The 18,036-nt window shown below is 33.2% G+C and overlaps 1 protein-coding gene across 1 annotated transcript in view; it reads right to left on the bottom strand.

The window, feature by feature from the left end:
- The window catches only part of ROBO2 (roundabout guidance receptor 2), a gene marked incomplete at its 5' end in the record, with an annotated part of 530,965 nt that overhangs the window by 105,283 nt on the left and 407,646 nt on the right, over window positions 1–18,036 (bottom strand). The window contains one exon of the mRNA XM_040621098.1: window positions 16,285–16,296. Within this exon, the coding sequence (XP_040477032.1) occupies window positions 16,285–16,296 (12 nt within the window). The remainder of the gene's footprint in view (window positions 1–16,284; window positions 16,297–18,036) is intronic.

Below are 18,036 nucleotides of genomic sequence, written 5' to 3'. Positions count from 1 at the left end.
TGCTTTCAGAGCACAGCATAGGAGCATTTAAATCATAGTACATATAAGAAACGTGACAGGACTTCAGGAGAGAAGGATCCCTTTGTGTTACGGCAGCTGTGAAAGGCTTTTCACAGAAAATACACATTATGGGGGCTTTGAGGAAAGGGCAGCGTTTAGATAAGTGGAGGAATGAACACATTCCAAGCAAGGAGCTTACTGAGCAAAGTGCAAGAAGCAAGAACACATCTAGCATACAGTGTGTAATCTGGCAGAAATGAAGGGTCTCAGTTGTGTAAACATCAATTGGCTGAAAAACATAGATTTGGATGTAGCCTAAGGAAGTCCTGAGAAGCCAAAGTGGGGGTTTTGTTCAGGATCTTTCTAAGCTAAGAAGTGACAGATGCAAAGCAAAATCATTGGAAACCTTACCCCTCTATGAATATAGTACGGATTGTGAGGGAGGCAGATCAGTCAATAAAGCAGGAACGCTGGTTGGAAGATGAGGGAAATGATGTAGGCAAAGATAATGAGACCTAGGCACGAGTAACTCCAATAGAAAATAACTTAAAGGGATGGTTGGGCGGTGGGTAAAAATCCTGAGAAAGTCCAAGTTTAAATTGGGAGCCAAGTGAAAGACAATAGACAGTATAACGTGAAGTTTTCACAAGGACATCTTCATACCAAAACCCACTCCTTTTGACAAGAAAACAGTATGTTTATTCCATGACTTTTCTCATCATCTGTTTGCACTCTAAATCGTTGGTTAGTCTAGAAAATGGAAGATGAAAAAAAATTTTAAATCAACTCTAATTTTTAAAACCTGTTGTCCAGGGCAACCATCCTAAAATTTGAACTCTAAAGAATTAGAAAAATAAGTGACGTTCAGTAAAAGTCTTTATCCAGAATTCTTTCAGCCCTTTGGGAATATACAAGAGCAGCTCCAAGAACAAAGTAAATGTAGGGTAGCCTCAAACATACAACCAAGGACTCATTCTTACAAGAATGCTAGTATAGAAACAGCAGCAGCAGCATTTTTTTTTTTTTAATTCACTGAGATTTGTAGTGACTTAGTTTTTGGTGTTCTATTATACTGCCTCCTAACTCAACCCATTCAACACACACCCCAGGGACAGTGGGGATAAATCTACTAAGTGAAATTTTCTTCTATAACTATAGATAACAGTAGCCTCAGTCTAACAGAATGGAGAACCCAGATTTATGGATCTATTTGAACGGAATGTGGTTTATGTTGCCTTGCATTTTCAGGAGATTACTTGCTTCTTACAATCTTCTTGTTATTTCTACACAATTTCACTGAATCAGCAGATACATTGATTTTTGTTCCATGTTTTCTAATAGGAATGATAGATTAAATCAATGTTACAAAATTACTTCAGGGACAAGTCTTATAACACTGCAATGTTCATTTTTCACAGAAGATATGAAACCACCAGATTATTTATACCCAAAAGACTTAAGGTTGGTCTCTATTATCTCTAATATCCAAGAAAAATAATATGTATTAAGCAAAATTTAAAGATCAAATATAGTTCCCACTTCTTAGTAAACTTACCAAAGACAAGTTTAGTGCCAATATGGATACTAACTAAACCAGAAGTATAGAGCAACTTAGCTTGTATCTCATTATCAAAAATTTTAAAAAATCATTTAACAGTCTGATAAAAGTCACACATTCAGCTTACTTGTTCATTTGTACTGCTTTGGACTAGAAAGAATTTAAATTGGCTCACATAACTAGTTGGTAAAATCTTAGAGCCCCATTTTTGCTATGAAGTCCTTCTTTATATAATTAATTTTTAAAATGTAATAGTTGAGAATACACGTGATTGAAGTCACCAAATGAAACACCAAATGAAAAGAATGAAAATATACTTTATAGTCTTAAGTATATTATGCTCACTCTGTATCTGTCTACCCATCTACTTCAGTAAAATTAACATCTATACTTTAATTATAATCACATACTTCCTTGTATTTAATTTTTCAAGCTTTTAAGAACTTTTTAGTAGATAAGTGATTTTGCAAAATGCTTTTGGAATCTAGATCCTACAATTTTAACCAGCTGCAAAAACATAGCCGCCCCCCCCCAAAAGGACTGGCAAATGACCACAACTAACTCTCCACTTTTCTGAAAAGATATGATTCATTCATTTATTCATTCAAAATGCACTGATTGACTGCAAATTATGAGACATTCTGTTTGGTACAGGAAATGGAAAGCCAAATAAAAAATTGGCAGATACTTCCAAGTAAATAGGTAAACAAACACAAATGGAGCAGAGTATGATTTGTATAATAATACAAAAAGCAGAGGGCACTGGGTGAGAAAGGTTGGTAGAGCAGCAAATAGACCAGGTGATGAAGAAAGAAGAGGCAAGATGCCAGAGAGGGCTATGGTTGAGTTGGTTTCGAAGCACAAGTAGGAGTTCACTGGATGAAGAGGAGTAAGGTCACTTGGAAAGAGAGAAGTAGACATAAGGCAGAGACATGAAGAGCTGGATATGTTAGGGGAGTGTAAATGGTCTTAAGAATAAAATCATACACGCAGAAGTGATAAAATTAGGGCCAGATAATATATGCTAAAAGAGCTTAAATTTTGCCCTGGAAGCTATGGAAATCTGTTCGAAGACGTTTACGCAAGAAAGATGTAACAAAATTGATGTTTTAGAAAGAATGCTTTTTGTAGAAGAGAAAGGAGAGATGCGAGGCTGGAAAATCTTAGCAAGTTGGGGCAGAAAATCCAGTTGAGACTTGTTAGTCATAGTAGCACCTTAAGAACTCTTAAAGGACAAAGAAATTCTGTAATGTTACAATGTAACATTTACTAGTAATGATATGACCTAAGAAGACCAGGAAATCATCAAATTTTTGAGTTTTTATCCAATACTGAATTTTTTTAAATACCCCTAACAAAATAGTATCAGTATTTGCATTATTCATACTGTGAAGTATTCTTTCATGTGATTTTTATTTATATTGTACTTTTATTCCAAGTTACTATAAATACATTCTATTTCTAAAGTACCCAAATAGTTTCTAGTCATCAGAACTTAAGCCACAATGCTCTCACTGGAACTGGACTTACCTTATCATTTTTAAAGTTAAACAAACAAACAAAATACAGATATTAAAGCTAAGCAAAAAAAAGTAAGAGTATTTAAGTGTCTGAAAATGTACATCCTTTCCTATTGTCACTTAAAGTTGGACCACCAAAACAAATTGCATCAATCACTTTTACTTCTGTAGACTCCCTCTGCTCAAGATCTATATTGCAATCTCCTGTGAAGGGCTATCAGCTGAAAGAATTTATTTTTGAGGTTTTAAAATGAAAAACTGCATCAATAATTCTTCTGCTAACATTTCCCATTTTCAGTATTTCTGCCAGGTGGCAGTGAAAATGGTTTGAAAAGACAGTACTTGGCTGATGGCACTGATGGGAGGGAGTAGGCTGAGAGGTGGCATTTTATCAATACAGCAAGGTATTACAAAGTGTGCTCTACATAAAATGGATTTTCTATGATGGCTCTCATTAAACATAAAAAAAAAACATGATTGGGTCCTCAAGATGACAATTCCAAACACACATTTAAACCCAATGTGCATTAAAGAGGTCGAGTTATAAACTCCAGAAGAATATGCTAGTTATAGAAACGGCAATTCTCTTACATATTTCTAAGAAAGAAGACTATAAAATACATATTTATATCCTCTCTAAAATCCAAAAGCGGTAGACACATCTTTTGTAGTTGTGATATAATAACATAGTTGCTTAATCTGTTAAGTGATTATACCTTATTGTTACAGCTACCACAGGAAATGAGATGAAGAAAACAGCGGTACACTTCAGTGTTCGATGGATACTTACAAGTTAAAAACAATAGCTTTAAAGGAGAGCATGTTGTGTGATTTCCAGGAAAGTAGACCCAAATATAAAAAGGTCAATTGAGATTAGAGGTCTGGTATTGTTCACTTGAAACGGCATTTTTGAGAATTTAAATACAATGCACGGTAAATTAGATTTGATTTCTGCTAAATTATGCTTTGATACTGCATTCAGCCCAAGCTGGCTTCAATCAAAGTCAGGCTACAGCTCTGTTATGCTAATGCCCGCTGGTGGAAGTGAGTGGGTGTTATGGAAATCAGATGGCTGAACATGAGTAGGAAGCATAGGCCATGCGTGAGGTGGGCTTGGAGATGAGGGGATGGGGAGACCTAAAGGTTAATCACATCATGTTCTGAGTTGTTTTTACAGGAAAATATGACTTTCTATGGCAGGCATGAGCATGGAGACAGTCATACAGCAGTTGCATATATTACCATGTGACAGCATGGTTATAGGCACACTCAGCAGATCTTGCTTTGGGTATAATATTCGCCTGAGTGAGTAAGCTTTTTATTCTGCAATAATAAACATTTTGTTTGTATCTTAAGCAAGTAGAAAATATTTTTTTTGCTATTTAATATTTTTGCTTGTTAAATTCTAACATATTCTATAAGCATATTTGAAAAGCACACTTATTTATCATATACTTGTGTTAAAGATTTGCTGAGTCACAAATTGCTTAATACAAGGGCAATAATTAACACTAATTGAGTGTTCATTAAATGCCAGGCAGTGTGTTAAACCATTCACAGGCATTATCTCACTTAATACTCAAAGAACCCTATGTGTTAACTACTACCACTATGATATGAAGATCATCAAACTAAATCTTATAAAGAGCACACAGGTTTTTAAAGATTAAAGCACTAGGTCGGAGGTCAGGTTTGACTTATGGTCCATCTAATGCCATAGTTGGACCTCTTAAACACTGAGCTTTTAGATTAATTCAGTTGACTTCAAACCATGATCTGACTCTAGTACCACACAGAAGGGTAAGAATTATACGCTATGATTTCTGATATGGTATAAGGATGTTAAAATCATAACATTATGTTTTTCCTGAGTAATTGCTTTGATTATTAAAGTAGCATAAAACCTACAATCGTGCTCTTTCTGTACTACTGAAAAGTACAACCTTTCTCAAGTATACTAATTTCAAGTCATTCTTTATTCAAAAACCTACACTGCTTTTTCTATAGCTTGCCCTTGCAATGCTTGCAAATTGTTCCCCTCAGTGTAGCATTCCAGCTTCCGTTTCCCGGCCTGAGATTTTACCATCCTGACACTCGTCTCCAGACCAGCTCTGGTATTTCAGCAGAAGAGTCTACTTTTGAACACTCACACATGTGTTGGCTTGTTCCCACGGTTCACCCATCTCATTATCTATTATTCTTTGATCCAACTTGTTGACAGTGATTAACCCGAGCACACTCTATGTTGTACTTGTCTTGTGTTCTTTCCACTTTAAAGTACCTGCTCTTGCTTGCATTGCCTTTTGTCTTTATTCTTCCCCTTGCTAAGGTGTCTTATTTCCTCAGTTCAGTTGTAACCTCTTACTGGAATGGGGGGCTACCATGTTGCATTGAAATGGAATCTTTATTTGGCCTGAAAAAGCCCCAAATAGTGAATGCTAAATGAATGTCTTGAAATAGGAAATTAAAAAAAAAAAAAAAAAGTTCTTGCTCTAAAGCAAATACTCAATGGTTTTTGTTTTTGTTTTTTTTCCATTTTATCATACTGGAAGGATAGGACACATTCTCACCAGAGCCAGTGACTCACTTTTGTAGTAATTTGGGTGGAGAGATACCAAACAAAATATGTTGTTTGAAAATAATCTCCCAACTGATTCTGATATGTCCTTCTGTAGAGAATGACCCTGTACCATATTGGAAACTTATGACACAAAGACCACAAATGAGTAGCCACCATCCCAGAGTAACAACAATAATACAGAAAAATAGAGGAATTATGTAACGCAACTAATTCTAGATTTTCCTGAAAAGGCTTAGTTAATAGGCTTACCCCCACCAACAATAAACAGTGAGAAGTCATTTCATTAAAATGCAATATAGAGTGGGAATAAGAGATGAATGTTACTTAGTTTATCATCAGAACAGACTAACTTCTAATTGATAAGTGATTGTTTCTTCAACTTACTTAATTCTATTTAATTTTTACTATTTAACACTTCATTTGACTTCAAAAGAATTTCTGTTAATAATATTGGAAATGCATAATGTCATAAAATATTTCATTTAAAGCTTATTAACACATAATTCATCTCAGAGGAAGCAGGGCATTTATAATGGAAAACATAATTTAGGGATATAGGATTTAAAATAATCACTTTTATAAAGTCTGTTTAATCACATTTTATTCATTTGTCATTATTTTCAAGGAATACAAATAATCAAATTGCTAAATTACCTACCTTTCCAGTTAACCTCTTCCTTACTGAGTCCACGGCAATAACTCTTCTAGATAAGTGCTATGTCTTCTTTCTTAGCCAGTACCTTACTTCTAGCTAATATTAAAAATTCCATGGTAAAATTCCAAAATCTATATACCTTTTCTTTCAATAATACTCTAGTAATTATCTATCTATATGCTTCTTCAATAATCTAATATCTCTTTATAAATATAAATACATATAAATTTATCTATATATTTGCTTCCTTAATGTCAGTATGAAAAAGTAAACATACTAAATGGCATACTGCTTTCCTAAATATGAAAAGTAAAGTAAATGTTCAAGGCCAATAGAATGGCTACAAAGAATCACAATTCTTATATTCTTCATGTATTTAGACTTCGCATTCTACTCTACCTATGAAACATCTCACATATACAAATTTTATTTAATCTTGTGTGAATAAAGATATGTTGCAGTTATGCAGCTATTTTAGAACTACTTTTTTGGAATTCATTAATTGTGGGAAGACTACTTTTTGAGGGTTCATCTAATAGCTAGAACTCAAAAAGTAACACATAGTTATTCAAAATCTGAAGGTTAAATTAAGCCATGGAGTTAGTCAAATGCATTATACAGTGTGACTATTAAATAATATAAGTGGCCTTCTAAATTGACATATACAGAAAGCAATTCCAAGGAGCATCAAAAGTACTGAGTTTTAGTAGTAAGTGTTACACACACACACCCAAGTATGCATAGTTGATAATCATGGTGAAAATCATTTTTCAAAATTTATATTCACACATAATATACTCCTCCCTGAAAAGGAACAGTGCAAATATCAAAATGAAATAATTCTATGACTCTCTAGAGAGCACAGAATGCCTTTGAAAGAGTAAATTCATTTGGTTCAAAATATCTTGAATTTCTGGATTTTATAGGCAAGCATATAAAAAACAATGTTATAATGAACAGCTATATGCACATAGCCATTTATATTTGGTCTCAATTGTTTTTTAAAGATAACACATCACAGTAATAAAATTTATGCTAGAAATGAATTCAAATATTGGTTGGCACTTTGACCCATAATACTACTTAATTATTTTACCAAAACATTTACTGGTTTTATTTTGCGCCAGGGTCTGAGGGTACTAGGATCTCTGTTCTCTGGAACTCACTGGCTATAGAGGAAACTCATATGGAAACAATCAAATATGACACAACATGGGGAATATGATGAGGGTTGTAATACAGGATGTCCCACCATTATGACAATAACTTGACTCTGTCTGTCTCCAACAACTGGGGAAAGCATGGAGAAAGGAGGGCAGAAAGGGGGAGGGAGAGAGAGAGAGAGAGAGAGAGAGAGAGGTTGAATTGTTCCTTTGAAATTAAGTAGGTAAGGAAGGGAAAGTGGGAATTTGTTCTTCACAGAAGGAAAAATGCATTATGACAGAGTTATGAGTTTCTCAGACTGCAACAACTATTACCCCGACCAGCCTGCATCACCATCTTTGGCAACCCAGATCAGTCTGTTTGTTAAACTGAAGGATTATGTTGGTGGAACCATGATTTTTTTCCATGTAAATAATCTTTATTGGCTTTAGCAAGTCCAATTTAATCCTCTAATGGTATTAAATATTTCTACACTGCAATAAACATAATAGTTAATTCTTAAAGTAACTAAGTTGGATATGTTTAAGATATTTTAAACTTTATTATATACTAGTTTACTAAAATAGATTTCATTTCGATTATAGGTTAGTATAGGAAATCCTGTAACTACAGGAAATCATTTTGAGATTAAACATGCAAATTTCATAGACCTTCTGAATTCTACAAAAGTTATAAATTGAGAATGCCTAGAAAAATCTGACAAAATTTTAAACAAATTCTGAATTGTCAAGCACATTTTCCTATATTATTCTGTCCATTATCAATAGTAGTTTTACTTTTCTATTTGCTTTCCTAACTGACTAAAATACTGAGAACAAAATAAAATTTTGTTTTCTCTATGGGACTGTTCATTCTCAAAAAACAAAAACAAACAAACAAAAACAAACTATTAACTTAAAAGCTAATGAATTAGTAAAGAAGGCAATATTTACATTATATTTTTAAATGATCTCATTTTTCACCAACAGAAAGAGAATAGTTTAACGAGTAGTGAAAAAAATTCTCTCTAGATCCTAAGCTGGGGAAACTAGACTTCACATTGCGGATAGAAGGGGCTGTAAGTATGGGGGTGTGGAGGAGATTCTTCAAGTAAATGGTGAGACAAGACATCCATTTTCACTCACTTAACCTGTCAACTTGCCAGAACTGTCATGTCAGCACTCCAGCTAAACCACGAAGGCTGATCACATCCCATTATCTCATTTTTTTTAGAGAAAGATTGCATGAAGATGCCAATCAGAAAAAAAAAAAAAAGGAAAAAAAAAACTTGCAACCAAGAAACAAATGTACTGATGCTGAAGGGCTGCTTAGTTAACGGAATTTTAATATGCAACTGCAATGTTTCTTAATAACATTAATTACACGCTTAGTAAGGCACCATCCTAACTCATTAGTGCCTTCTTTTTGTTGTGTTTTATCTCCTACTAGCAGAATGGGGACTATGCGATTGGCCTGCTACCATTAATGTTGCTTAATCTTTTTACAGCACTATTCAAAGCTGCTTGCATAAACATTTTCTAGGCAAGTATTACCTATGTATGCATATGTGTGTATCAATTAACTGCACCAACATTTGGCTTGCCCCTACCACATGTAAGTGTTATGCTAGACCTAGAGACAGCAGAAAGATAAATACAACAATGTATTTACTAACAAAGAGTTAATAGTTTTGTAAGACAGATGAAAATAATATCCCTAATAAATCTAGAAAGCAATGCTTGCCATAAGAGATTGTAAAAGGCATTCAGATATATTTTAACTCAAAATTTAATTTAACTTCTTAGCTTATGTATTTTTAATGAATCTAATTATGAGCTATTCCCTTGAGTGACATTTAATATGTTTAAATAAGTAGTGTCATAATTCAAGTATTATGCATATAATTTTTAGGTGTAATGTACATCCTAATATCTATTTTAGAGTACATAGAAATACACACACACATATATATGTATCATGATATCTCTTTGTCAAATTACAAATTATTATAACATGTAAATGAAAATTTTGACTTTCTTAGAAGGTGTGATTAAAATATTCTTGTTATTTCTTTCTGGCACTAGCCAGTAAAATCTCTTAATACTAATCTGCCAACACTGTTTCAGTACAGAATATTTATATTATTTTGATGTTTAATATTTATAGTACTTTAATTTTAATTACTAAGCTAACATATTTAGGGTTTATTGTATTCTTACTTTAATAAACTCTAAAATTAATGAGTATTTAAGATTTTTGATACTTAGGTTAAGATAATGGAGTAAAGGCTTATTGTTCCACTTTCTTCTATTTATTACAAGAGAAATTAATAATATAGATAAACTACCATAGCCCAAAACCACAAATGGTAAAGAACTCCTGCCAAACATAGTCAAGTCTGTAGAAAATGAGGAAGCATGGTAAATACCAACTAGCCTCTATTCACAATCCCCTATCAATACCAATTTCACAAAAATTATCTGTCAACAATGTGAGAGCCCATCCCATAGTTCTTTGATGAGAAGAAGAAAACATTTAGAGTCAAGAAGGAGACTTGGGAAATATGAGATATGACTTTGTAGAAAACCAGTTAAAATGCAGAAGTTGAGGAGAAGGTGCTGAAAGAAAGGAAAAGCCAAGCCTAATGTGAATGGCAAAATTGCAGGGTGGCCTCCGTAGCCTTCACTTCCTGGAGATATTCCCATGATTATGTTATATCTCATGACAAAAGGAATTTTGCCCATGTAATTAAGGTTACTAATCAGTTGACCTTAAGATACAGAGAATACTCTGATGGGCCGAATCTAAGTGGATGAGACATTTCCATCAGGAAATTTTCTCTAGCTGATAGCAGAATGGAAAGTCAGAGAGCTATAAAGCAAAGCACATGGAAGATCCAACAGACCATTGCTGAATTTGAAGGTTGTGATGGCCATGTGCAAAGGCTGGCAAGTGAACTGGGATGCATTGCTGGCAGCCAGCAAGGCCATGGGGACTTTAATCCTATAGCCACAAAGAACTTAATTCTGCCAACAAAACTGAATGAATTTTGAAGTGGATTCTTCTGGAGAGTTTCCAGAAAAGAGTTCAACCTGATCACAACCTTGTTTTGGCCTGTGAAGTGCTTAGCAAAGGACTCACATGAGTCTGTTTGGACTTCTTACCTATAGAACTGTGGCCTAATAAATGGGGGCTAATGAGGGTGCTCAATGTGCGGTAATATGTGATGCAGCAGCAGAAAACTAACACATCTAAAATCATCTTTATTATGAAGCAGGGATTATGAAGAAAGACAAAGAGGGAATTTCATATGGACTACAGAGAGCTTCTAACTTAAAGAGATCTGCTATTTACCATCAGGGTCACTAGCATATGGAGAAAAAATAAAATACTTTTTGATAAACTATTCAAGATAATGTCCACACAGAGGCTCTGAATGACCCTGGTACATCCCATTTTCTCTTCTCCAAACACACAAACTCTAATCTTCAGCAGTTAAATAAATGATTAATAATGGGATAGGGTCTAAAAACAGGATCTATGTAAAATAAAATAAAACAAGCTGCACATTTACTAATTGTTTAATTATTGACAGAAAGAACATAATCAATTAGTCAAAGAAAGAAAAAGAATCTTTATCTTCAAAGAATTACCCAAGAAAACACAGAAATACTTTAAACTAAATAGTTGCCCATAATCTAAATGAAATTACATACCACTGGGCCTCTCTTTTCAAAAAGAATCAAATTGAAAAAATAAAAAACCCTCAAAATGGGATAAAAGAGCTCAAAGGCAGCTGGAGGTGAAGACTATTATATTTAAGGTTAGCAAGGAAATGATGAAAAGAGAAAATAAAATCAAATAAATAAAATATATTTTAAGAAATATATTTTAGAAATAAAGATAATTGCAATTGGAAAAGTTAGGGAGATAAAATAAGCATTAAGAAATCAGACAATATGAAATAAAAATGATGACTTTTAAATGATTATACAGGATTTAATAAATATGGAATAAAGACAAAGGAAATCCAACATAACTCATGGGAGACAGAAAAAAAAATAGTCGAAGATAAAAGAGAAGAAAACACTCTTGAAATAGAGTAAATTAAAGCATGAATCTGCAGATTCAAGGGTCTTGTGTCCTGGGGATATTAGATACAGGGTGATCAGGACCAAGATATAATCCAGCAAGGTTCTAGAAGAAGGGATTACATTGGTCTTCAAATGATAAAAGGGAATGTCAGTCAAAGATAAAAATATTCCATAAACCTCAGACTTCACTACAGTACCATTCCAATACTAAAACAATCCAAGATTTTCACCAAGGCTTGGGAAAAAAAAATATGACTTAATAATTTTATCCCTGTCCTCTACTTTCGAGTCAACGAACAGACATTGTCAAACACACAGGCCCTTTCAAAAGAATTAAGTCAGTGACTAAAACCAGCCAAGCATGAGAAGTAGCCAGCACTTGTTTTTCACTTTAAGAATTAGCATTAGCTTAAGATATTTTAAACGTTTCACATTATGGAAACTCTGTTGGAATGTACAAGACAAAACAGAATGCATTTTTTTAACCTACAATTTAATCAAGACATATGGAGCAATGAAAAACGTGATGCTTAATAAAAATTAAATGGGACTCTGCATAAGGTAGCTAATTAGCTCCAGGTGCTGGAAACATTAAGTGCTTGTAGGAGGGAGATGATTACCTCAGGTCATGGGGTAACAGCTTGTCCAAAGAAGAAAGTCTGCAGGGAATAAAAGTATAGGTTTCCTTCCAAGACACACTCAGGACGCCTTTTGCAGAAAAGTGGATCTTGACATGAAAGGGTTCATATATAATACCTACATGTTTTCTGATTAAAAAAAAGAAAGCCTGGAATATTTCCAATATTAAGTTAAATTATATACAGCACATAAAATGTCCCAGATTTCAAGGTGGGATGGACGGTGGTGGTGTCAGAAAGATCAGTTACATTATTTTCTATGTAATGTCTGCTTTATAATTTGCCTTGAATGAAGTTTTCAAATACTCACTTTCTTTTGGACCGCTTGGTGGTCCAAAATAATGTGTTTTAAAGCATGTTAAAACAAAACTACATTTCAGCTTAAACGGAACTTTCTAAAATGAGGATATATTTAATTTTTGTGTTTAAGTAGTGAAAAGATTGGAAAAAAAAAAAACAAAAACAATGTCCCTACAGATTTTTGTTTAGACAGTGGCTACTTCTTTAAAATAATAATTCAAAAATGTGCATTTTGCCTCAAACATATATATTTCTCAATACCAACAAACTCTTGTGTGGCCAATCATAGTATTCCATCAAAAGGAAACATCCTTTGAGTCACTAAATAAGGAAATACTTAGAAGATTCCATAAAGTTGTGTATTGTCAGTTTGTTTTTGATATTTTAAACAAGTTTCACCTGATGCACACAGCTTTTAGCATCCATACTGGAGGCAGTGAGCAGCCAGCATATGGTATACATGATGGAAAACGGAGCAGGGCTCAGCTTCACTAGCAAGACAGCTGGTAGATTTGACAGTTCTTTTCCAAATTACTCATCATGTTTTGAGTTGCTGCTAGGAAAAAATGTGTTGCCCATCTCCAAAATAGATGTTCTTTTTTATTTTTAAGCTTGGGAAAGGCTTCCAAGAGAAAATAAGACGGATGGGTATAGGAAGCAAGATATTTATTCCTATTTAGACCATCTTCTTCTGTCAGTTCCCTTATCAGAATTTATCAGAAGAGTTTTCCAAATAAATGAATATTTCGGCATTCTTAGTTAACTCTGTCCTAGGATGTACTTTTGCTTCTCATACAAAGAATGCCTTTGGAATAGTAAAAAGTCAAAGCCACAAGAAGGGCTGGCAGGCTTTGAATAATCAAAGTGGCATTTGTCTCAATTTTGTGGTAACCAGCAAATTATGGAAGCTGCATTAAAGGACTCTTTCTGAAATGTTGACTTTGCCGACGAGCGAGTGAAATCTGGAGAATACTTTTCTCCATTGGCAAGTCTGTGATTATCTGCTTTCAGTGATACTTCCCCCACTGAGGATCCTCTAAGTCCAGAGTTTTTCCTACAATCTCAAAAGCCGACCAGAAGGTGTTTATTCCAACTGCAAATTGCATAGAGTTGCCAATTCTTTCATTCAAATGCAGGTCATAAGAGTTATCCATTTAGACAAAACTCCCAGTTTGGGGGTTTATAATGATTTCTAAATGGGCTTTCCACACAGACTAGCAAATTTTTTTTTTAAATCCTGTATGGAATGTAATTATTGATTTCTGAATCTGTAAGTATTCTAGAACTTGCATATATTTCTTATTTTCTTTCAAAAACTACACAGAAACTATCCTTTGAATTTTCTCTAAATTTAGATATTTGGTACACATTTCTCCACCCAATTTGTATTGGACTTCAAAGCTGGATTTTCTTCCCTTTCTCTGATTTCTGCTTTGTGGAATACCCTTTATGCTATTGCTAAGAGCTTCAAAGTTGAAAAACTTGCATTTCGAACCACTAACAAATATTAATGTACTTTGCTAAGAGCTTCAGAGTTGAAAAACTTGTGTTTTAGTCAACTAACAAATATTAATATACATTAATAGAAAACTACATGAAGTTTTCTATTATTTGACTACTTAATTTATGATTTACTTTATTTGTACCTTCTGACCTTACAAAAAAAAGGTTGGCATATCTATAGCTCCTGAATTAAAATTCATGTGAAAACTTTATGCAAAGAAAAAGCAAGCTAATTTCCTCATTATCCATCTCATTTGGTGATCCAATAAAAGCATATCCAACATTCAGTTTCCAAAATTAATAGCAGTTGTCAAGTTTAAAGTATAGTTCTTCATATTTCTGAACATTGTCATAAGTCATTGGAGATAGATTTATGAAATGACAGACTTTCCCAGAATAAAATACAATGTGTCAAGAAGCTGTTCTTTAGTTCCAGCCCAATGGGAATTTAAGAAATCATTTTAAACAAGAATAAAAACAGAAATAAGTTTGAAATGCCTTGTAGGTGACAAGTACATCTCAATGCTCCCTGTACATCATATTTTCTAATCAATGTATATCTTTTTTTATGTATGAGTTTTAAATGTATTAGAAATTATTAATTTATTGTTTTCTGTCCTGGGAACTTGTGAAATAATATAAATCAAGTGGTCATGGTTTATTGGCATAAGGTTTCTATATATAAAGATCTACAATTTAAATGTTATTTTTTTCTGTTAACTTGCAAAGTTATCTTATTGTTTCCCATTCACTTCTTACTTTTAGATATCATACCACAGATAGTCAGTTATCATTAATAAGAATTCATGCAAATACTAAAAAATAAGGGTTAAAAATTTAACATATTCCTCAACTTCCTACCTACCCAATTGTAAAAAGCATGATCAATTTAATAATTGCGTTTAAAGTAAAAAAAAAAAGCCTGCATTTTATGTTCAAATTAATTGTAAGCCATAACTGTGTTTTAAAAAATATAAAAATATGAAGTAACATATGTCTCAGAAATTAGGAATATATTAACCAATGTTGACATACAAAGCGTTTTCACATAAATAATCAATCTTGGGCTTATTTCCTTCCTACAATAGCTTTACTAAGTCAATACTACTCTCTCCGTTTTATAGACGAAGTGACCTAGGATCAGGGGTATTAAACAGCTAAAAAAGGAATTACTGCTCAGAAATAGCAGACCAGAAACTCAGATTGGGAAACCGAAGTTCTCAATTTTCTATATTTGCTATCTATGCAAGAATACACTACATACCAATAAGTTTGTGAATGTTTCAGCTAATGGAGAAAAATGTTATGTGTTTGGACCAAATATATCAAATGTCAATGTCAAACCAGTGTATTAAGAAAGCTTTTGAAGTTAGATGAACCATTTATAAAGCTGTGTCAAATCAAATAACTTATTAAAGTATCTTTTGATACGTTAAAGAAGTAAATTCATTCATTCATTCATCCATTCATCCATCTATTTATGCATCCATCTGTATATTTACTTATGACACAATTACCAAGATTTGTTTTATTTAAACACATTTGTTGGTTGGTTAAGCTAAACTTTAAAAGAGATACAGAAAGGTTATTAAATCAATGAATTTGAAAAGATCTCGTTTTCCAAATGTTTACAAGTAATTACCACTTAAATTACTACAAATGCAAACTGTTAACTTCAATCTTGTAAAGCCAAATGAAGGATGAGATATATTAAAACCACCAACTTTTCATGCCAAAGAACACAACTCATCCTTCTCTTTTCCTCTTAGTGTAAGCATCTACTTAGAATAACTTGAAGCATTCCACCAAATTTTGTTTAAATAGGCAAACAGACAATAAATATACAGCAGTTAAAAATGCCATTACAAAGCAAGGACTCGAAGCAGTTTAAAATCAAAAAAGTGCATCAAGTAATCTAGCTTCTTAATTTAGTTCCTAATCATTTATCTTAATGAATATCAAGCATAACTAGTAAACGATTATTTTACATATGCAGAAAAAAAGAATTGTTATATTTTTCTCTTTAAGAAAAATTAGCAGTTTAAGTATTAAACACTCATATATTATTTTCCATGAAAATTATCAACTGTTCATTGTTAATACCACAGGTCACTACAAAATGGCTTATCAAAGTGATGAATAGGTCAGGAGCAACTTTTACAGAAGATAGACCTACAAGTAATATTTTAACATGGGTGAATCAACATATTTCATTCTATCAAATCCTACTATGCATGAGTTATGAAGCATTGTACAAAGCCATGCTAAATGGATAGAAGGATGGCTACTTACCAACAGGGCGAGCTGTAGACATTACAATGGTGTGGTGAGAACATAAAGAAGAAATTAAGAAAAAAAAAAAAGAAAAGAAAATTATCAGAATGCATGATGTGTAATGTTACATTTAAGTATGGACAGTAGAGTGATCTCTAGTCTTATAATTCAAGTATGAACAGGATGTCTGAGTTTGACTAAAACTGAAAGTTATAAATATAATTCTAAGAAAATAATTATTTTGCATTCCAGAATTAGCTCTATGCGATTCGAGAGATTTTTATGTAAAGTCTTATTGTCATCACTTACTATAGTTATCAATTTCAAAGAACTTCTTAAACAGCCTGTATTACCCCAAAGTTAAGAACCCGATGAATATAACTATTCAAGTCACAGACTAGCAAATGTCATGTCAATAAAAGAAGGCCTCACCGTCTGATTTAAATAGCAATTGGATTTTAAGCATGGTTAGTCAGAACCATTACAAGGACTACAGAAAAGCCCCTGACGCTGCTTTTCAGCCAGTAATAAGTTAAGATCACATCACTTTTCATCCGTGGACAGGGTGGATGAAAATATAACAAATAGGTTGGAACATCCTTAGAGATTTCAACTGAGTAGCTCCCTAACTACTGTTAAGCTTTTTTCTTTCTTTCTTTTTTCTTTTTCCTTTTTTTTTTTTTTTTTTGGCAGAGGGCAGGAAACAATGACTGACAAGTTGATTCTTGTTCACACTGAGAATGGCTTTCAAACTGCTGCTTCAACAAATTATTATTATTTCTTTATTATACCATAACTCAATCACTAAAATCAGGCTGGCCTGTTATTAATGCACAGCAAATGTGAGAGACACACATGGGCTTAATAATACTTTCTTTAAAGAGAATAATGTCAAATCAATTTAGATAGTAAACCACTTTATATAAAAGCAATGGACAAATATAAAACATATGGTGCCATTATTCAAATGAAGAAGAAATATATTCAGTAGCATTTGAACTATTATGAACTCTTACATTCAGAATATAAACTTACACAGCAAATAAGTGTTTCACCCACGTCCCCGTGGATAAGGTTTTAGTGCATATATAATGTTACTCTAGAATTTAGGGCAGTTTTGTCTTGATGATATCTCATTGGACATGATGAGATAGATATAGCCATTGAAAGCACATATAGGCATTCATTCACTCGACCACTACATCATGATACTAGCTTTGTGCATTCTTTGAACTGATATGGACTTGCCTCTGTAGGAGATTCCTGGTGTTAAAATATTATTTACTATTCAAAGGGGGAGATTAAGATAATTCAAAGAAGAATAAAGCAATTATAGCAGCAGGATGAAAAATCCTAGCTTAGGGACCCTCTGGTGTGTCCTACTGTTTATGAGGTGTTACCATAGCAAGAGGAAGAAAAGAAGAAAGTTGCCCATGCACAATTTCTCTCCTTCCTTGGGGGGAGGAGTGCACAAAAATAACAGCCAAGAACAAGACAATAGACTAACATCATAAAGTTGTGCCTCATTCGAAAGGTATTTCTCTTAATTTTGTCAATGTCCAGTAGGAAAAGAACTTTGTCTTTTCGTTTTGAATTTGCAGTTTTCAGGTGCCACCTCAGGCTGAATCCCCAATATAATATTTCCTTTAGAAACCGAAAGGCATTTTGAATCTATGATATTAAAGAGAGAAAAAGAAGAAACCGCGGCAAAAAATCAGGCTTAAAAAAGTAAAACATATTTCTCTTTCACTTAGTCTAGCGTAATTAAAA

This window comes from Ursus maritimus, unplaced genomic scaffold (genome assembly GCF_017311325.1).
Source record: "Ursus maritimus isolate PB19 unplaced genomic scaffold, ASM1731132v1 scaffold_4, whole genome shotgun sequence".
Taxonomy (NCBI): Eukaryota; Metazoa; Chordata; class Mammalia; order Carnivora; family Ursidae; genus Ursus; species Ursus maritimus.
Note: the sequence above shows the minus strand (reverse complement) of the source record. Positions and strands in the feature narration are given on the sequence as shown.